This window comes from Salvelinus namaycush, chromosome 10 (assembly GCF_016432855.1).
Source record: "Salvelinus namaycush isolate Seneca chromosome 10, SaNama_1.0, whole genome shotgun sequence".
NCBI lineage: Eukaryota > Metazoa > Chordata > Actinopteri > Salmoniformes > Salmonidae > Salvelinus > Salvelinus namaycush.
In genome coordinates, this window is record NC_052316.1 from 22,974,153 (window position 1) to 22,996,849 (window position 22,697).

The 22,697-nt window shown below is 42.4% G+C and overlaps 1 protein-coding gene and 1 long non-coding RNA gene across 2 annotated transcripts; both read right to left on the reverse strand.

The window, feature by feature from the left end:
• Nucleotides 1-4,074: 4,074 nt before the first annotated feature.
• On the reverse strand, nt 4,075-4,452 carry LOC120054584. Its single transcript, XR_005477620.1, has 3 exons — nt 4,384-4,452; nt 4,216-4,269; nt 4,075-4,129 (listed from the first exon to the last, which is right to left on the reverse strand). It is a non-coding gene; the product is annotated as an uncharacterized LOC120054584 (long non-coding RNA).
• Nucleotides 4,453-4,548: 96 nt separating this feature from the next.
• LOC120054256 (collagen alpha-1(I) chain-like) lies at nt 4,549-22,489 on the reverse strand. Its single transcript, XM_039001679.1, has 32 exons — nt 21,932-22,489; nt 20,708-20,827; nt 20,201-20,254; nt 18,644-18,751; nt 18,487-18,540; nt 18,106-18,159; nt 17,837-17,881; nt 17,647-17,700; nt 17,342-17,395; nt 17,214-17,258; nt 17,071-17,124; nt 16,665-16,718; nt 16,502-16,546; nt 16,155-16,211; nt 15,865-15,972; nt 15,693-15,746; nt 14,538-14,591; nt 12,911-12,964; nt 12,598-12,642; nt 8,151-8,258; nt 7,987-8,040; nt 7,829-7,882; nt 7,234-7,287; nt 6,999-7,106; nt 6,823-6,876; nt 6,462-6,515; nt 6,303-6,356; nt 6,107-6,214; nt 5,058-5,111; nt 4,896-4,949; nt 4,739-4,792; nt 4,549-4,587 (listed from the first exon to the last, which is right to left on the reverse strand). Exons 1-32 carry the CDS (start codon nt 22,487-22,489, stop codon nt 4,549-4,551), a joined length of 2,520 nt encoding a protein of 839 aa, XP_038857607.1.
• Nucleotides 22,490-22,697: the final 208 nt, after the last annotated feature.

Consider the following 22,697-nt stretch of genomic DNA (forward strand, 5'->3'; position numbering starts at 1 on the left):
TTCCCTCCATACTAACATCCCTGAGGGGCAGCAGCTCCATGTCCCCTCTGTGGATCTCTGTGCTTCCCCTCACTCGTACCTCCACCTCCACCTGAGTGACAAACATGGGAAAACAAGCTGAAAATACCTGGCTGTCATTACAGTACACAACATTGTTCTCACATTGCACAGTAGCCCTGTAGTCTTTTTATTGGTCTTGACTGACATCAAGTGGCCAGGCCGTGAATTACAATGGTTGTGTAGAATGAGTTGTACTGTAGCTGACATAAAACAACAAATGTACTAGGTGTGTTATAAAGGGTTACATTGTTCTTTGGGTCTTACTTCACAACCATTCCTCGATACTGTCATATAGCTTGAACCAATCTCCCCACCAGAGTCTCCCAGAAAGTGAAGAACCCTGTTTGTTGCATTTTTCCTGATTTCTCTATTATTGTGGTTAAACGGGCAGGAGATGGTCAGGTGCTGAGAGGCAGAGTGGCTGTGTAACCGTAGAAATCGGAGCTGGACCACATCAAGACCAGCATACTCAGACTACAGTAGGAGAGAGAGAAATAATTTGGATCAGTTACAGTAATGTAGTTGTAGATTAATTCTAAATGTAACATGCAGTTTGTCTTACCTTATAGCCACCATCAAGCTGGCTAAACCACTGGATATACTTTTTTGACATGTTTTTTTCTGGTTCCCATTTTCCTATTATCTATAGAAAGATAAACCACAACATGCCTTTTCAAAATGAAAACAATACGTGTAAGTGAGAAATGATGTGACCCATAATTGATGCTCACTAGAAAGCCTTCCTTAATATTCTGCTCAAGAGAGAGGCAAAGTTGTAGATAAATAATTTATACTCAGATATTCTGTGCAACCACTTGCCCCAGTATCCTGACTGATGTCAGGACCAGCTACTTACCTGTGACTGGACAGGAGGTATACAGGTCATCCCTCCTGCAGTGAAGTTACAAAAGACTTGCACGGCATCAAATGGGCAGCCCTGGTTAGGGTCCATGTAGAAGTGTCCTGGAAAGATACGACTTTGTTAGTTTTACAAAACACATTACTGGACAAATTACTCTAGCTGTAAAAAGGACGAGAGGAGGTTGGCTTCACTAGATCTGTTGCCTACATCAGCTCAGTGTTCAGTCTAACTGCTACCTGCTGAGCTCTACTCACCATCCTGCAGGTGTGGGCGAATCAGCCCCAGCTCGTGGCAGGTGGTTGCAGGGCTGTCTTTGGTACCCTGAGGCCAGCTGATGGAGCTGCTTGGGTTCTGGTCAGGCAGTGAGGTAAGTGTTCTCCTGGTCATGGCCCGAGTTTGCTGGGAAAACAGGGCCATCCAAAAACCGACTCACATTGGGTTTTTACTAATAAATAAAGACTGATACATCATCCAATCAAATCACATTATATTTGTCACATGCTTCGTAAACAACAGGTGTAGACTAACAGTGAAATTATTACTTATGGGCCCTTCCCAACAACGTCGAGAGAAAAAAAAAGAGAAATAATAGAAAAGTAAAATACATATTAATACAAGTAATAATAAATACACAATGAGTAAAGATAACTTGGCTACATACACAGGGTACCAGTACCGAGTCGATGTGCAGGGGTACAAAGTAATTGAGGTAGATATGTACATATAACTAGGAATAAAGTGACAGATAATAAACAGTAGCAGCAGCGTATGTGATGAAACAAAAAAGATAGTGCAAAAAGGGTAAATGCAGATAGAACAGGTAGCTATTTGGTTAACTATTTAATTAACTATTTAGCAGTCTTATGGCTTCGGGGTAGAAGCTGTTCAGGGTCCTGTTGGTTCCAGACTTGGTGAATTGGTGCCGTACAGTAGCATAGAAAACAGTGTATGACTTGGGTGGCTGGAGTCTTGGACAATTGTTTGCGCCTTCCTCTGGCACCGCCTGGTATAGAGGTCCTGGAGGCCGGGAGGTCAGCCCCAGTGATGTCATGGGCTGTACGCACTACCCTCTGTAGCGCCTTGTGGTCGGATGCCAAGCAGTTGCCTAACCAAGTGGTGATGCAGCCAGACAAGATGCTCTCAGTGGTGCAGCTGTTGAACTTTTTCAGGATCTGAGGGCCAATGCCAAATCTTTTAAGCCTTTGTGTTGGTGTGTGTCGACCATGATAGCTCCTTAGTGATGTGGACACCGAGGAACTTGAAGCTCTCGACCTGCACCACTAAAGCCCCATTGATGTGAATGGGGACATGCTCTGCCCTCCCTTTCCTGTAGTCCACGATCAGCTCCTTTTGTCTTGCTGACGTTGAGGGAAATGTTGATGTTCGTCGGTGATCATGCCTACCACCGTCGTGTCGTCGGCAAACTTAATGATGTTGTTGGAGTTGTGCGCGGCCACGCAATCGTGGGTGAACAGGGAGTACAGGAGGGGACTAAGCAAGCACGCACACGTGTTGAGGGTCAGCATGGTGGATGTGTTGTTGCCTACCGGCCCGTCAGGAAGTCCAGGATCCAGTTGCAGAGCGAGATGTTCAGTCCCACGGTCCTTAGCTTAGTGATGAGCTTGGAGGGCACTATGGTGGTGAACTCCGAGCTGTAGTCAATTAATAGCATTTTCATAAAGGTGTTCCTTTAGTCCAGGTGGGAAAGGGCAGTGTGGAGTGCAATAGAGATTGTGTCATTTGTGGATCTGTTGGGCGATATGCAAATTGGAGTGGGTCCAGGGTGTCAGGGATGATGGTGTTGATGTGAGCCATGACCAGCCTTTCAAAGTATTTCATGGCTACAGATGTGAGTGCTACGGGGCGATAGTCATTTAGGCAGGTTACCTTGGTGTTCTTTGGCACAGGGATAATGGTGGTCTGCTTGAAACATGTAAGTATTACAAACTGGGTCAGGGAGAGGTTGAAAATGTCAGTGAAGACACGTACCAGCTGGTCAGTGCATGCTCTGAGTACGTGTACTGGTAATCTGTCTGGCCCTGCGGCCTTGTGAATATTAACCTGTTTAAAGTTTCTACTCACATTGGCTATGGAGAGTGTGATCACACAGTCGATCTTAGTCCTGTATTGACGCTTTGCCTGTTTGATGGTTCGTCGGAGGGCGTAGCAGGATTTTTTATAAGCGTCCAGATTAGTGTCTTGCTCCTTGAAAGCGGCAGTTCTAGCCTTTAGCTCAGAACGGATGTTGCCCGTAATCCCATGGTTGGGATATGTACATACGGTCACTGTGGGGAGGACGTCGTCGATGCACTTATTAATGAAGACGGTGACTGATGTGATAAACTCCTCAATGCCATCAGATGAATCCCAGAACAAGTTATGTGCAGGTTATGCAATTGTTTTGAGGAAACATTTAGTGTGGACTGTGGCGTATGATTCCTCCATTTTACGGTATAATAAAGAGGTATAGATTACAATAAATCGGGTACCAACTTTTTTGGATCCTCTTCTTTTACCAAGGGCTCCAGGTCGCCTGTTTCTTGGACCCCCAGGAGGACCTGGTTTTCCCTGTGACATAAATGGGGGCTTGCATTTACATGGGATCCATTATGTACTGTACTCTGCATTCTGGAGGATTAAGTTACTGTTACTAATTTGGATCATAAGACAATAATTAATAATATAATTCTACGTACTGGTTGTCCACGCGCACCTTTCAGTCCCTTAACTCCAGGCATTCCTTGTATCCCCTTCATTCCCTGCAAAGAGCATGGTGGATTTAGATGGAAACCATGGAAATATACCCAACAATAGACATTAGAATGCTAAATGGTTACTTACCCTATTTCCAAAGAGACCCTGTAAAATAAAACAAACACAATTTACCAAACAAGACTTCAAAATGTCCTAATTTTAGCAAACTTATACTGGAAGAGACTCTAAGAAGGTTTGTGAAATATGGACAAAATACATACCGGTAGACCAGGGAAGCCCTTTTTCCCAGGTGGACCACGAGGACCAATGTCTCCCTATAAATTACCAATACATTGACATAAACTGATAATACATTTGTGCTGATACTGTTGTGCAACATTTATCAGGATATGATTCCTTTAAAACAATTAATATGGAAAAGAGATACCACCAGCTAACCTGTATGCCTTTTGGACCTAGCCGCCCTTTATTCCCCGGCAGTCCTGGATTCCCCTAAAAGAAAACAGACTGAAGAGTCATCTGCTCTCTAAATATGAGGTGTGGTTCATTGATTTCCAAATACATTCCAAATGACCTACTTTGATTCCTCGCGGTCCAATATGTCCCTGCAGGCCTCTGCTGCCAGCCTGACCCTGAGAGATAACAGATATAAAGGAGCGATGATGTGACCACATAGAAAACTAATACTGTTGTTTTACTCTATAACATACTGTAGGTGTTATTGAATGTTGAGACATATACAGCACCTTTGATCCATGCTGGCCAAACTTCCCCTTTGCTCCTCCAAACCCTGGAATACCCTATGCAAAATAGCAATATCAGAGTGCTTAGTTATCAAGCATAAGAAAAAACGTTTGAGAATATAGACAGGGATTTATAACCATGAACGTAAAGGTTTCACATGTATTGGTTTACCCGTGGCCCCATTGGCCCTGCAGGTCCTCGTTTTCCTTTTGATCCAAGATTACCCTTGACAAAACATTGGTGGAAGGTTCTGAATGTAAACCATGGCAAAATAAAGATGTTTGGCCAAATAGCTCTTGTTGTATTTCTATGTACATGCACTGTTGGCGATCTCAATTAGTCGAACACAGGTCTTACCTTTGACCCTGGTGCTCCGTGACCACCACTCAATCCAGGTTGTCCACTTTGACCCTGTAACATTAATCATTAGAGTAGGGATGCATCAAGTTCCAACATACTGTGTACGTATACAGCCTTAAAAACACTACTATGCTTAAGTCTGTATTTCACTCACCATCTTCCCTGGTAGACCAGGTCTCCCAGGGGTTCCTCTGTAACCAATATCACCCTGGAGACAAATAGAATCAAAGGAAGATCTATTAGACAATATGTCCTGGGGTTACTGATTGACAACTATATACATTAAGGTTATGCTTGGGAACCAGACAATGCTTACATTATCTCCTTCATTTCCTTCAACCCCCAGCAATCCATCCAAACCAGCAAGTCCCTGAGATAACAACCAAAACAAGAGATAGAAAAGACCATGTAACAAACACATCAATAGGATCAACATCATCATAACACATTATATTGTATTTTCTGTGATAGGATCATGCCCTATAGGGATACTTGCTGGCTTTCCAGATCTTCCAACTGGTCCATCTGGTCCCAATGGGCCTTCCTCTCCCTATAAGCAAGAGGAGGAACATTTGGCACAGAAGAAAAGTTCAAATTGTACTATTGACTCTTCGCTTCAGTACATTGTGGGGGAAATCATTGTGGGCAGGGTTGGGGAGTAACAGATTACATGTAATCAGTTACATGTAATCTGATTGCAAAAAACTGTACCTGTAATCATTTACGTTACCAGCTAAAATAATGTAATCAGATTAAAGATACTTTTTAAAAACTAGATGATAACTTCTTGGATTACATGTTAAATTCACAAAGGATGTTTGTAAAAAAACAACAACATTACGACACCTTTCTGTTTTCTCAAGGACATTCAATTCAGCATTGAAAAAGGGGCAAGTTTAAGTTTGTTCCACCTGAGCAAGTCTGAAAATAAGTCAGAGACTGTTATGATGACACACCAAATGCATTTGATGGATCCCTTTTGTCTTCTTCTAATTCCTTAAAGGGAAAAGTAATCCAAAAGTAACTGAAAGTAATCAGACTGCATTACTGAGTTTGGGTCATCCAAACTCCTTACTGATTACAATTTGACAGGTTCTAGTAACTTTAATGGATTACATTTAGAAAGTAACCTACCCAACCCTGATTGTGGCGAAAGGGTTTGGTAGAGTGTAGAGCAAGCATTGAAAGAAAGAACTGATTAAACTCACTGGTTTGCCTCTAACTCCCCTGCCTCCCCTCTTTCCTGGGCTGCCATGCAATCCCTTCATCAAAGATAAATGAGAAAATCAGGTCAGACAAAACCACTTTATATGAAGAGTGTGATATTTCAAGAGGGATTGTGTACTGCATGACACAACCTCTCACCTTTGGCCCTTCTATTCCTTTACCACCTTTCTCTCCAGGGGCACCAGCAGGCCCAGGTCTGCCTTTACCTCCTGGAGACCCGGTGAACCCCCTCTTTCCCAATGTCCCCTGTGTACAAACATCCACAAAACATATTAAAACTTTAATCAAACAACAGCTAGTAAACTCTGTATTAAATCAAAATTAAATATCCCACCATTTTGCCTCCTGTTCCAGACTCTCCTTTCTTCCCGCTTGGACCTTGCAATCCCTGAGAAAAACATATAGGAAGGAGAAGGAGAGTAGATGTGGAGGCTAAAACAATGAGAAAAAAGTTGAATTGTTATTTATTTAAAAGTTGCAGAGCAAAACATACCACGTCTCCTTTGACACCACCAGTCCCAGTCTTTCCCCTCTCCCCATAATCTCCCTGGGATCAAACACAAATTGTATTAAAATTGCATCATGGTAACTCAAATCCATATAAACTGGTTAAACAATATGAATTACTCAACATCCTTAAGGTATCTGGATAAGAGCATATGCTAAATGACTAACATGGTCATGTAAATGTAACAGATTGAATGGTGCATTACACCTTAAGTCCACCAAGTCCACTTTTTCCATCGACTCCTCTTTTTCCTGGTAAACCCTGCAATGACAGGACATTAAGTGTCCTATTATGTATTCTCAGGTTAAATGAACTCTAAATAGTGTGCCTTGAAATACATCCTTACTGTTGGTCCTTTTGGTCCAACTAAGCCTGTAGGCCCAAACCTTCCAGGAGGCCCCTATAACATCAGAGAGAACACACCAGTCAGACACTCATTCCCAACCCAGAACATCTTTCTCAGCAACATTTCAGCTTCATACTGTACTGTATATTTACAAATAGTGGTACCATAACACTTACTGTGGTTCCGGGGAGCCCCTTCTCTCCCTTGGCCCGGCCTCTTCCGGTGTTGCCCCCTGGTCCGTAACGCCCAGCGAGACCTGAAGGGCCTCTGATGCCCGGCTGGCCCTGCCAAGACACATCCACATCATCAGGAGACACAGAAATCAGGCAGGAATCTCATCTCATTTCAATCAAATTTATGGATTTATGTGGGGTTGAAGAAAATTTCCTTGTTTGATGGTTTGTGACTCACCTTGAGTCCTGAAGCTCCTTCTTTCCCTCTGTCCCCTGATGGCCCTAAGTATCCCTGTGAATCAGAGGACACCAGCATTAGCTCCTTTTTAAAGATATACTGTAAACTCACAGGAAGACTGATTGTGAGCCATCACAATCACATTTTTAGAAAAAACACAACACCTACTTCTTTCCCCAGTGGGCCCTTTGGTCCTTGTTGACCTTGGTTGCCCCTGTCTCCCTGGATCCCTTTTCCACCTCTTTCCCCCTGAGCGCCCATCTTCCCCTTTTCACCCTAAGATATTCAAATTTCATATTGATCCTTTTGTCGGTTGAATATCACAGTTATTGTCAACCATGATTAATAAATCCTGTGATACTCACCGGTAGCCCCTTAAGTCCTGGTGGCCCCATTGGCCCCCACAATCCAGTTGGGCCCTAAAGCACAGCAACACTTGTCCCTTCTTATGCAATCATTGTCTTTACCCATTGAGGATCAATGGATTTACATCAGACTCTTTAGTCAAAAATGTTTTGCCTGTATTTTGGATTACCAAATCTAGATTTAGAATAAATAGAATTACTAAATAATCAATACAGTATAATCAATCTACCTCCTCACCATCGACACCAGCAACTCCCTTCTGTCCGATAGCTCCTCTGGACCCCTGCACAAACACAGGATATTTCAGAGGATTATAAAAAGACACTGGATACAGCTGATGCCCCAATGACATGGATAATGACAGAATATACAGTAGTATAGTTGTACCTTATCCCCTTTGTCTGCCACTGGCCCAATACCTCCTTGTGGTCCATCTTTACCCTAGAATTTAAGGACATTCACAATGTGAAGACATCAAAATGAAAGAAAATGTAAATCGCCCCACAATCGTTGAGAATACAGCAATCAATAAAATCGTCAAGGTAACTTACTGGGTAACCTACAACTCCACGGGGCCCAACTAATCCTGGGGGCCCCTTGTTCCCTGGTGGCCCTTGGAGGCCCACCTCACCCCATGGTCCTATATTGCCTGCTATGCCCTGTATAAATAAGATCAATACACACCATTAAGAACATCAAATCCGAAATCAAGTACTTAACACGACATGCTCTAGTCTAGTGCTAAAATCAGGGTGTTTGGGGACTTTAGACGGTGTAGTACACTACCGGTCAAAAGTTTAGAACACCTAGTAATTCAAGGGTTTTTCTTAATTTTTTACTATTTTCTACATTGTAAAATAATAGTGAAGACATCAAAACTATGAAATAACACATGGAATCATGTAGTAAGCAAAAAAGGGTTAAACAAATCAAAATATATTTTATATTTGAGATTCTTCAAATAGCCACCCTTTGCCTTGATGACAGCTTTGCACACTCTTGGCATTCTCTCAACCAGCATCACCTGGAATGCTTTTCCAACAGTCTTGAAGGAGTTCCCACATATGCCATCTCAATTTGGTTGAGGTCAGGGGATTGTGGAGGCCAGGTAATCTGATGCGGCACTCCATTACTCTCCTTCTTGGTAAAATAGCCCCTACACAGCCTGGAGGTGTGTTGGGTCATTATCCTGTTGAAAAACAAATTATAGTCCCACTAAACCTAAAACAGATGGGATGGCGAATCGCTGTACAATGCTGTGATAGCCATGCTGGTTAAGTGTGCCTTGAATTCTAAATAAATCACAGACAGTGTATTCAGCAAAGCTGAGGACAAATTTCCACTGGCCTAATTTCGATTGCTCGTGTTTCTTGGCCCAATAAAGTCTCTTCTTCTTATTGGTGTCCTTAAGTAGTGGTTTCTTTGCAGCAATTCGACCATGAAGGCCTGATTCACACAGTCTCTGAACAGTTGATGTCAAGATGTGTCTGTTACTTGAACTCTGTGAAGAATTTATTTGGGCTGCAATTTCTGAGGCTGGTAACTCTAATGAATGTATCCTCTGCAGCAGAGACAACTCTGGGTCTTCCATTCCTGTGGCGGTCCTCATGAGAGCCAGTTTCATCATAGCACTTGATGGTTTTTGCGACTATGCATAGAAATATTCAAAGTTCTTGAAATGCTCCGGATTGATTGACCTTCATGTCTTAAAGTAATGATGGACTGTCGTTTCTCTTTGCTTATTTGAGGTGTTCTTGCTATATATGTACTTGGTCTTTTACCAAATAGGGCTATCTTCTATATACCCCCCCTACCTTGTCACAACACAACTGATTGGCTCAATGATGGAGGAAAGAAATTCCACAAATACACTTTTATGAAGGCACACATGTTCATTGAAATTCATTCCAGGTGACTACCTCATGAAGCTGGTTGAGAGAATGCCAAGAATGTGCAAAGCTGTCATTAAGGCAAAGGGTGGCTATTTGAAGAATATCAACTATAACATATTTTGATTTGTTTAACACTTTTTTGGTTACTACATGATTCTATATGTGTTATTTCATAGTTTTGAGGTCTTCACTATTATTATACAATGTAGAAAATTTAAAAAATAAAGAAAAACCCTTGAATGAGTAGGTGTTCTAAAACTTTTGACCGGAAGTGTAAATATTCAGGATTACTGGTACAGTTGAAGTCGTAAGTTTACATACACCTAAGCCAAATACATTTAAACTCAGTTTTTCACAATTCCTGACATTTAATCCTAGTAAAAATTCCCTGTCTTAGGTCAGTTAGGATCACCACTTTATTTTAAGAATGTGAAATGTCAGAATAAAAGTAGAGAAAATGATTTATTTCAGCTTTTATTTCTTTCATCACATTCCCAGTGGGTCAGAAGTTTACATACACTCAATTAGTATTTGGTAGCATTGCCTTTAAATTGTTTAACTTGGGTCAAATGTTTCGGGTAGCCTTCCACGAGCTTCCCACCATAAGTTGGGTGAATTTTGGTCCATTCCCCCTGACAGAGCTGGTGTAACTGAGTCAGGTTGGTAGGCCATTTTGCTCGCACACGCTTTTTCAGTTCTGCCCACAAATTTTCTATGGGATTGAGGTCAGGGCTTTGTGATCGCCACTCAAATACCTTGACCTTGTTTTCCTTAAGCCATTTTGCCACAACTTTGGAAGTATGCTTGGGGTCATTGTCCATTTGGAAGACCCATTTGTGACCAAGCTTTAACTTCCTGACTGATGTCTTGAGATGTTGCTTCAACATATCCACATGATTTTCCTACCTCATGATGCCATCTATTTTGTGAAGTGCACCAGTCCTTCCTGCAACAAAGCACCCCCACAACATGATGCTGCCACCCCCGTGCTTCACGATTGGGATGGTGTTCTTCGGCTTGCAGGCCTCCCGATTTTTCCTCCAAACATAACACTGGTCATTATGGCCAAACAGTTATATTTTTGTTTCATCAGACCAGAGGACATTAATCCAAAAAGTACGATCTTTGTCCCCATGTGCAGTTGCAAACCGTAGTCTGGCTTTTTTATGGCGGTTTTGGAGCAGTGGCTTCTTTTGTACCTGTTTCCTCCAGCATCTTCACAAGGTCCTTTGCTGTTTAGAAATTGCTTGCAAGGATGAACCAGACTTGTGGAGGTCTTCAGTTTTTTCTGAGGTCTTGGCTGATTTCTTTTGATTTTCCCATGATGTCAAGCAAAGAGGAACTGAGTTTGAAGGTAGGTAAACAATTGTTGTAAAAATTACTTGTGTCATGCACAAAGTAGATGTCCTAACCGACTTGCCAAAACTATAGTTTGTTAACAAAAAATGAGTTTTAATGACTCCAACATAAGTGTATGTAAACTTCTGACTTCAACTGTATATACACTACCCTTCAAAAGTTTGGGGTCACTTTGAAATGTCCTTGTTTTTCATAAAAACATACATGAAATTAGTTCCAAAATGAATAGGAAATATAGTCAAGATGTTGACAAGGTTATAAATAATGATTTTTAATTGAAATAATAATTGTGTCCTTCAAACTTCGCTTTCGTCAAGGAATCCTCAATTTGCAGCAATTACAGCCTTGCAGACCTTTGGCATTCTAGTTGTCAATTTTTTGAGGTAATCTGAACAGATTTCACCCCATGCTTCCTGAAGCACCTCCCACCAGTTGGATTGGCTTGATGGACACGTCTTACGTACCGTATGGTCAAGCTGCTCCCACAACAGCTCAATAGGGTTGAGATCCGGTGACTGTGCTGGCCACTCCATTATAGACAGAACACCAGCTGACTGCTTCTTCCCTAAATAGTTCTTGCATTGTTTGGAGCTGTGTTTTGGGTCATTGTCCTGTTGTTGGAGGAAATTGGCTCCAATTAAGCGCCGTCCACAGGGTATGGCATGGCTTTGCAAAATGCAGTGATAGCCTTCCATCTTCAAGATTCCTTTTACCCTGTACAAATCTCCCACTTTACCACCACAAAAGCACCCCCAGACCATCACATTGCCTCCACCATGCTTGACAGATGGCATCAAGCACTCATCCAGCATCTTTAAATTTTTTCTGCGTCTTACGAATGTTCTTCTTTGTGATCGAAGCACCTCAAACTTAGATTCGTCTGTCCTTAACACTTTTTTCCAATCTTCCTCTGTCCAGGGTCTGTGTTATTTTGCCATCTTAATCTTTTCTTTTTATTGGCCAGTCTGAGATATGGCTTTTTCTTTGCAACTCTGCCTAGAAGGCCAGCATCCCGAAGTCGCCTCTTCACTGTTGACGTTGAGACTGGTCAACATATTTAATGAAGCTGCCAGTTGAGAACTTGTGAGCCGTCTGTTTCTCAAACTAGACACTCTAATGTACTCTTTCTATTCTGGTTAGAGCCAGTTTGTGCTGTTCTGTGAATTGAGTTGTACACAGCGTTGTACAAGATCTTCAGTTTCTTGGCAATTTCTCGCATGGAATAGCCTTCATTTCTCAGAACAAGAATAGACTGACAAGTTTCAGAAGAAAGTTATTTGTTTCTGGCCATTTTGAAACTGTAATTGAACCCACAAATGCTGATGTGCCAGATACTCAACTAGTCTAAAGAAGTCCAGTTCCATTTCTTCTTTAATCCGAACAACAGTTTTCAGCTGTGCTAACATAATTGCAAAACGGTTTTCTAATGATCAATTAGCCTTTTAAATGATAAACTTGGATTAGCTAACACAATGTGCCATTGGAACACATGAGTGATGGTTGCTGATAATGGGCCTCTATACGCCTATTTCCATAAAAAAATCTGTTGTTTCCAGCTACAATAGTCATTTACAACATTAACAATGTCGACACTGTACTTCTGATGAATTTGATGTTATTTTAATGGACAAAAAATGTGCTTTACTTTCTAAAACAAGGACATTTCTCAGTGACCAAAACTTTTGAATTGTCGTGTATATAAAAAAATTGCCCCTGTTACAATGACTAAAATGTGGCTTAGTCTTACAGGAGCTCCTCTGTATCCCTGTATCCCTGTCAATCCCTGCACGCCCTGAAACACAATGTGAGAAGATGTCATGAGTCTCCATGTAGATTCAGTCAGACACACTTTACAAAGCTCTGAGAATAGAACTAATTTGACACTTACTGGACTTCCGCGTTTCCCCTTCGAACCTTCTTGACCTCTGTTTCCCTTCATAAATCAACATATCAGTAAGCTATGTCCACACTATAGTATTACTAAACAGTTTATAACTCCTTTATTGCTTCATGGGAAACAATTTTCAATGTTTTGTATTTTAGGAGGTCCATTTCAGTACCTTCAGGCCAGGATTTCCCAGAAGGCCGTTCGGACCCTCTTTACCTTTGGCACCCTATGTAAAGGATGGTAAAACAAACTGACAAAAGAAATTGTGCTGATACACTGACAAACACAACTGCTTTGTCAGACATAGCTAAGTAAAAGAGTTAGAGAATGTTTATGGGGTAACGTGGGCTTACCCTGACTCCTGGCTTTCCTGGCTTACCAGTGATCCCTCTACCACCAGAATCCCCCTGTTGACAAATAATATCACCATGCTTGGTTAGTATGATCATTTTATCATCGCCTGTTGTAAATTAGTGTGTATAGCCAAGAACAGTACAATACTCACACTTTTCCCAACTGGACCTTGAATCCCTGGTGCCCCAGTCTTCCCCACTATTCCCTATGAAATCATATATAAATATACACTACATGACCAAAAGTATGTGGCCCCTGCTCGTCGAATATCTCATTCCAAAATCATGGTCATTATTATAGAGTTGGTTCCCCCTTTGCTGCTATATCAGCCTCCACTCTTCTGTGAAGGCTTTCCACTAGATGTTGGAACATTGCTGTGGGGACTTGCTTCCATTCAGCCACAAGCGCATTAGTGAGGTTGGACACTGATTATGGGCGAATAGGCCTGGCTCGCAGTCGGCGTGCCAATTCATCCCAAAGGTGTTCGATGGGGTTGAGGTCAGGGCTCTGTACAGGCCAGCCAAGTTCTTCCCCACCGATCTCAACAGAACATTTCTGTATGGACCTCGCTTTGTGCACGGGGGCATTGTCATGCTTTAACAGAAAAAGTTGGAAAAAAAAAGAAGGTTGAAAGCACAGAATCGTCTAGAATATCATTGTATGCTGTAGCATTAAGATTTCCCTTCACTGGAACTAAGGGGCCTAGCCTGAACCATGAAAAACAGCCCCAGACCATTATTCCTCCTCCACCAAACCTTTATAGTTGGTACTATGGATTTGGGCAGGTGGCGTCACTCCAGAGAACGCGTTTCTACAGCTCCAGAGTTCAATGGTGGCGAGCTTTACACCAATCCAGCCGATGCTTGGCATTGCGCATGGTGATCGTAGGCTTGTGTGCGGCTACTCGGCCATGGAAACCCATTTCATGAAGCTCCAGCGAACAGTTCTTGTGCTGACGTTGCTTTCAGAGGCAGTTTGGAACTCGGTAGTGAGTGTTGCAACCGAGGACAGACAATTTTTACACGCTACAAACTTCAGCACTCAGTGGTCCAGTTCTGTGAGCTTGTGTGGCTTACCACTTCGCGGCTGAGCTGTTGTTGCTCTTAGACGTTTCCACTTCATAATAACAGCCCTTAGAGTTGACCGGGGCAGCTCTAGTAGGGCAGAAATTTGACAAACTGACTTGTTGGGACTGAACTCTTCAGTAAGGCCATTCTACTGACAATGTTTGTCTATGGAGATTGCATGGCTGTGTGTTCGATTGTATACACCTGGGGCTGAAATAGTCGAACGGGTGGGGCTGAAATAGTCGAATCCACAAATTTGAAGGGGTGTCCGCATACTTTTGTATATATAGTGTATCACAACTGCAAGGTCTAGTAGTCCCAAAAAATGACCAAAAAGCCAACAATAGAAAATAATAATTGAAGTTGTAGAATACTTACCCTTAGTCCAGTAGATCCAGTATCCCCGTCAGATGCAGTTCCTCCGATGGGTCCCTAGAGGACAGGGATCATGGTCAAACCACACCTGTGAGTGAATTAAACACAGGACCATCTCTGGCACAGGACACATACAGTACGATGGGATCTTACCGGGGGTCCATGTGTTCCATCCAGTCCCCTACCTCCTAGATAGCCTTGAAGTCCCTGAGTGGAGAAAGACAATTGTTCTGTTTTCATGTTCTCTTCCATTGCACTTTTCTGAACTCTGGCCCTCTTTAGTAATATGTGCATGTGCAGGTGTGGCAAGGAGTGAAAATAACTGCAACCTTAAATAAAATAGTAGTTTTACCTTCAGCCCTTTCAGTCCAGTGACTCCTGGAATTCCAGTCCTCCCCTGTGTGATTCAAATCCAAATGTTAGATGAAAACAAGACTTCAAACATACTGACCGGTCTCAATATATACCATGTTATAGCATCAGATCTGTTCTGCAATGGTCTGGTGTATAGATCTATGGTGTGAGGGCATTTTTCTCTACTGATGATGGCAGGAAACTGTATAGACAGAATAAGAAGTGTAGGTACTTAGGAACCTTAATACCGGGTTCTCCTTCAGCTCCTCTCTCTCCTGACTTCCCCATCTCTCCCTGTGGACAGGACAGACACATCAAGCCACAGTAAAACTGGTAGTCACATCTAAAATCAGAAATCTGTGATCATGTTTACTTGAAACAAGGTAAAAATAGTATTTCACCACTGTATGATGGATGAAAGTCAATAATTTCTTGACCATTCTGAATTGTCTCGTAAATGAAGACATGCTATTTCCACTTACAAAAGGCCCTGGCAAACCGGCAAATCCTACTCGACCTTCTCGCCCCTGAGAAACCAACAAACAACAGCATCAGTACATCTCCTACTGGATTGGTACGCACCACTGAGATCAAAACAATGTTACAAGAATGATAAGTGGCAGATAGCAACAGAAATTGCAAGCTCTTCTAGTACCTTATCACCTCTAGGTCCAACAACGCCTGGCCCACCGCTAGGACCTCTGTCACCCTGCAAAGACAGAAGGCTTAATGTTTAAAATACAATAGTCAATCTGGATAAGTACTGTACAAGGTATGTTAGCTCCACCTCCAGACTGCTCTTACCTTTGGCCCATCTTTTCCCTGCTTACCATTCTCCCCAATGATTCCATCATAACCCTGAAGAAACAGATAGGTAAAGTACCATTACATCAGGATATGGTGATCTGAACAGGTGTAATGATATTCATCCCATTACAGTACTGTGCAGTGACCAGATTAAAGAGGTTCTACTTACTGTGGTTCCAAGAAATCCAGGGGGCCCCACTGGTCCAACATTACCTAGCAGCCCTGATGCTCCTCCTCTGCCTTTAAAGCCTCTTTTACCTGGAGGCCCAGGTCGACCCTGCCCATCAGGGAGGACAAGTAAATTAATTCACAGTGAAGGGATGGAAGGAGGTCAATTGCTAACAAATGCAAGCAAATACACAGAACTGTCATGTCTGACAGAAGAGTAGGGTCACATAAAATGAAGCAATTTGTATACTGTATGTAGTAATGTTAGCCATGTGCATAATGTCCACTCACCTGGTCCCCTTTAAATCCTGGGTCACCCTTGTCACTTCTCTTAGATGCTTTGATCCCCTACAGGAGGAAGGTGAACATGGACAGACAGACAAACAAAGACAGCTACACGGTTAGTACTAGGCGGTTGGATATGAAGGGGAATATGAATTAGTAAGAAAACTCACACAGAACATTTTCAGAGAAAGTAAAGTTTCAGGGACAGGAAGAAACGACTACTGTATCATGGAATTTTTACTTTGTGGGACAAAACTACATGTCCTTATAGTGTTAACATGATTACTGTTAAATACTTAAGACTTAGATATCAACTCAATACAAAATAAAGAAATTGCTTTAAGTAATCTTACTGGGTCACCTGAGGGTCCAGTTTTTCCTGGTTTGCCATTGGCTCCCTGATAAGAAGGAAAAAACAGAGGCCAAGTTTGTGAATTACTTTTTCAGTATAATTGGTTTAATAAAATACATTGCTTTGAGTTTTCAATTCTTACGTGTACATTAATGTGTGCTTACGTGAAGCCCAGAGAGTCCTGATTCTCCTATATTCCCCTCATCACCTGCGTCCCCCTGTTTAAAAACATGAAGGATTGCGTAAGATTGTAGATTACAAGTTAAATTTATGGAAATATTCATCATAAATGCTTTAAAAATTAATTATTCAGCCTTGATTGATACTCACGGGATCCCCTTTCGGACCTGTAGGCCCATCTGCACCTGTTTTTCCCTGTGGACACATTCAAAACCTATTGATTCTCTACATTCATTGTAAATCCAGATAATAAATGTGAATTGATAATCTACAATGATTTTCAGATGGTCTATGATCACTGGCACAGATGTATGTATTGTGCATATTCTATTGTGAGTAAATGTAGCATGATCAAAGCAATGAGAGTGAGAAAAAAACATGTGATTCTACCTGAGGTCCAGGAACGCCAGGGAATCCAACAATCCCATCAGGACCTGGCTCTCCCTGGAATGAGACACAATAATATGAATTGTGGACAAGTACATTTACCTGGATGTCAATTCAGCTTTCAATTCAGGAAGATTAATTCTCACCTGAGGCCTGAGTGGTCCTCTTAGGCCTCGCTCACCTGGTTGGCCCTAATGACAGACAGCGAGATTAGACAGGGCTGTTGACACATGTGGCTCAAAACCTACAATATCATGCTCAAATGTGTCCTTACTGGTGGTCCATTGACTCCTGGTACCCCCTTTGGCCCTCTTGGCCCCATTTTGCCCTGAAAAGGAGATGTATAGGTTCATATAAGCAGCTTGGGTGACTTGGTTGATATTAATTTCAGAGCATGATCCAATTGAGAGTGAAGCAGAATAACTTACAGGAGGGCCTGGCGATCCAACAAAACCAATGCCACCGATGTCTCCCTTGATAACAGAAAATACTCTCTCAAGACAGTACAGACATTTTTCAGAAGACAGGTAAATAACTGTGTTGTAACTGTTTTAATATACAGAGAGCCATGAGACTCACAGGAGGTCCAGATGTTCCCGGGTAGCCCAGTTGTCCTCTGGCTCCAGGTATTCCCTACACAGCATTAAAGGAACTACTTAAACCCTCAACATAATTCAACATGTTCATACTTAACATGAGGGTTCAGTATCAAACAGCTGATGTACCGTATCTGATGAAATAGCAATATTCAAAGGTAGGTATTACTCACTATGTATCCAGTGATCCCTATGAGCCCTCGGTTTCCTTTATTCCCCTGACAACAACAAAGACACAAGTTAGAATTAATGTTGAAACCCATTATGAACTTCAAATGAATCCCTCAATGTGTGATTGGGTTGCTCACTGAACTGAACCGATATCAATCTGGGATTAGTTGGAATGAAAATTAGCATTCACAGCAGAGCTCCGGAACCAGTGACGAAAAAGACTCAAGTGTGAGAACATTTAGTTCCATGAAAACAAGACACTCAGTCTGACCTTGTCTCCTTTCCGGCCTCTGTTTCCCTGGGGTCCTGGTTCCCCTTCATAACCCTTAACAATACACAGAATTACTGTTACAAAGAATTGGTGGCAAGACATACTGGTATGAATGTCTAGCCTACAAAACATTTCTTAATTGGGCCTTGAGGGGATTTATTGCACAACCAATCGATGGAAAGCTTGACGGCATATACTGCAGCTGGCAGTGCTGAAATTTCCAGTCATGTTGAAACTTTCATGGTCAGAGTACAGTAATAATTTTGCCCTGCTTAAAACATTTACTTTGAGTGTCTCATCTGTCCACTGATATCTAATGTGTTTATATTGGTCAAACTAAGATATAATCTACATAACGTTAGAAGTCCTAGCCATTCTTACCCACTCACCCAGCTCCCCTTTGCTGCCCTTCTCTCCTCTGTAACCCTGGAGACCCTATTAGTACAAGTAGAGAGCTCTGTCAACAACACTGACACTGGAACAGTCTCTATTGATGTATAGCACATAAACTCTTCAGTCTTTGTACAATGTGTCCTACCTGTTCCCCAGGTGGTCCTGCAGGGCCATCATCAGAATTTATACCATCAATCCCATCACTCCCAGTTCTTCCTGGAGGCCCAGGCATCCCTGGTGGTCCAGGACCACCCTGGAATACAGACACGGACGGCATAAGATGAGGAATTCAGTCTCAGACTCAGTGTGCTCAAACCTATAGCCAATGATAATGGCAGACAACATGCAGCCCAAGGGCCATGAGAAGTCCAATTCAAGACTGAAAGCGACCCTCACAATGTTTTTATTAAATTGTATAGTAGTTAATTCCGTCAATGGCCAGTATAGATTTCAGTGGGTGGCAATTGACCACAATGCTGGCCCTTGGAAATGTAAAGCTTCCCCTCATTGGTTAGCAGACAAGTAGCCTCGCGTGACAGGCTTCCAAGTTCTTCTAGCCAGGATGCAGAACAAATGCGAGGGTACAGCGTCTCGTCTGGCTACACAAGACTAGCAGATAATGATCAAAACCCCGATAGTGGTGTTGTGTACAATCAGAACAACAGCTTTCTGCACTTTGTGTCATAGCTGAGGTAACACTGTGGTGAAAGTGGTTCCTTCAGTGTGTCAGCTGGGTTCACTGGCAATCAGATGTGGACAGCTTGCCCAGTCTGCTGCCATTGTGTAGCGCCACTATTGACACCGTCTGTCTGGGACAGCTTTGCATTACTGGGCTTCACAGCAGTAGCAGTGTGCCAGGGCAAAAAGAGCAACACTTAGCAGTGATGCATTTCGGACGCAGGATCATTGAAAAAGAGCTCAAGCGCTGAGGTGCTGTTAACACTTATATTAATGATGCTCTGGGCACTCACTGGAAATGCTCATATCCATGAAAGTGCTGCTGCTTCACAAACAGAAGTGCTGAAAGCAAAAGCAGTATGTGGTTTTTGGGCTCAGATCTCCAATGAATGCTAATGAGAGCACTGCGTTGACCTGTTGCCTGAAGTGGGTGTTGCTATGATACTGTGGAGTGTGGAAGCAGTCATCTGACTCATCTAACAGCATCCTGTGATCCTATTTCAGTGTTGTTAACATTCTGTGATAGCAGAGGAGGGAGAATAGAAACAGCAGATGGGTTAGCTTCACCTCACTGCTCTGTTTTAAGATCTCAGAGTTGAAGTAATTGTAGTTAACAGCTACATTCAGCATACCGTATAGACACGCTTAACAGATACTTATCCTGTGTTCTCGCGGTTGGAACTGCCAATTGGAATGAATCTGTAATTTATTTGGGTGATCACATATGCATATAATTCAATTTCCACTCGTGTCCACATATCATTGACTGAGTTTCAACTCACAGGCAAAACAAGTTATGCCTCGGTGTAGACTCTGATCAAATTCAGATAAAATGGAGATACCTACGATTTTCCCTCCATCTCCTTTTCGTCCTTGTTTTCCAGTAATTCCTGGGTGTCCCTGGAATACAAACAATCTCTGCTGTCAGTGAACAAGCATTATGAGTGTGATGTGTCAATCAGTAGTCTAATAATGAGCAATGTTGGGATACTGACATACAGTATACGGTTATACAGTTACTCACAGGAGGTCCAGCATCCCCAGGGGGGCCAAGAGGCCCTGGAGGGCCCTTCAATCTCTGAGGATAAACAACCATATATACAGTACATAGACTGTGTAATCATTTCAAAATACTAAATTATATTCCTTCTGATATGATGCAATAAATTACTTGATATTCTGCATTGACAATAAGCTGTGATTTAAACTCCTATGGTATACACAAGATTTGGCTACTATACTGCCACCTAAAGGGCATATCCTTCTAGTTGTTTCTGCCTAGAAACTACTGATATAGAGCTGAGATCACCTACCGGCCAAGTTGCAACAAGCTTTTTGTAGAATGTCTTTTTCTGCAAGAGAACAGTACACACAACTTTTAAAGAAGTAATAAGAAATCAAAGGTCTGGGCAATGGTTCAATAATCAATGGTTTTATGCTGAAATATAATCACATTTTATAATCACTCAACCAAACAAGAATGCATTGACATAGCCTTTGTCGTGTACTATGAAACACAGTATAACAACACCTTGAAGGTCTCCCACTCTTCCTCAGAGCTCTTGAACACTACGATGGCGGGCATCCCTGGTGGACCAATGGGGCCTCGGTAACCTGTGCGTCCAGTCCGGCCCATCCCGCCAGCGTAGCCCTGTCAGGAGACAATACACACTTAAGTGTTTTAAGAAATTCCACAATATGGAAACATCTGCATGCAGACCTGTATGTCAATAGGAATCCACACAGCACATTCTAGAAATAATACTGAGCACCCAATAATACTGGGCAACAGAATTATCATATGTGTCACTATGAGTAGTTTAGATTCAGTAGATATTGTGTGACAAAGTTAACACATACTTTATCCCCTTTTGGTCCAGGTGGCCCTGTCAAACCAGGTGGGCCCTGAAGTCCCTGGGAAAACAGATAAAACAGTCCATTTCCATTAGTGTCTGTTTTCATGCATGATGTCTTGATACATGAAGTAAAACTTTTATTTGGGTTTGCGTACAAAAATACTATTTGGGTTTAATCTGCTTTTGTAAATCAATTACGATGAATTATCATTTAATTCCATTACCATTAAAGTTGTTTGCAATGACTGCATACCCACTGCTAATGTACTAGTATTGATGAGTGCTTAGATGCTGCAATTCCAAAACCTACCACTGGAGGAGGCATGTGTCTAGCTTACATTTTTGGGCAAAAGACTCCCACCGGCCACACTGATTGATCAACAGCATCCCCACCCTCTTTCAATATGGGTAATTTCTATATATATGCAGCATAATGGACCAAATCCTATCTGTAGGGCTTTGCTAGTACACTTAAATGACCCCATTCCTCCACCACCCTAGGCTTAATTCAATAAGCTCAATGCAAACTCAATTTCATATTAAGGTCTTCAGACAGCTATGCAGCCTGACTGTAGACCAGAGCACTGAGATGCCCCTTCATAACGCCATAGTTTCATTGCTTGAAGGATGTTCTTGAACAATATGCAAATAATGGTGTTTGTACATTCAAGGATACATGTGTGCATGTTAAATGTTTCTCTGCTCATTCAAACAAAATTAGAAGAGAAATACAGGAAAATATGCTCAAACGTGCTCCAAAGTAATCCTCAAATGTGTGCCGATACTCCCCAAAACATGCTATAAAAACCATCACAAATATTTTCTTTAGCCAGCTAAAGTGTTCATGCCTCTGCTTTAGTGTGATGTGCATCTCGGTGAGTATGAGTGGAACTTTTTACCTGTTGCACTTGAAGACCCGGTCTATAGGCTGTCCCTCGCTCTTTGAGTGCGTGTTTTGGTTGGTGATTGGCTGAAACGACAGGAACGGACAGAGTGTTCATCCTGGACTCGTACAGCATCCTCTGAGCTTTCAGAGACGGACCCTGTGTCAGAGGTTGAGGCCTTGCCCCTGCTGTCATGGCCACGACCCTTTGACCTCTCTGCTCAGTGTCTCTGAGGAAACAGAAGTAAAACTCGGGCCACAGAGAGTCTGAGGGGTGCATGCTGTGAGGGTACTGTGTCAAAGGGCACATGCTGTGTACTTTACCTGGCACACTGGCAGGAGGTAGAGGGGTAGGCGGCAGTTCCCGCTCTGATCCTCGCGGCTCCGGGGACATGAGCTCAGTTAGAACATCAGTTTTGACGGCTCCCCCATTATTTTTAAACTGCCTTGTGTTGACTTGAGTGATGTCGTGTGCCAACTTGCTGTCGCCTACATCTGTTTCCTCTGTCTCTGATTCCTTATCATTGTCCTCATCAACTTCTTCCTGGGATAAAACTTTATCCCCCTTCTCCATGACTAGTCCAGAATCTGTCAAAGTCTTTGTCACAGTCTTTCGGCCCCTTTGTCTCTTTGAAGCTTTGTCACCTGTTGATGTGGAAGTGATATCAGTGGTATTTTGAGGTGTTGGAGATAGCACTGGAGGCAGAGGAGCCTCTGGGACAGTCTTTCTCCCTGTGACAGTGCTATTATTTGGAGGTAGCACTGGAGGCAGAGGAATCACA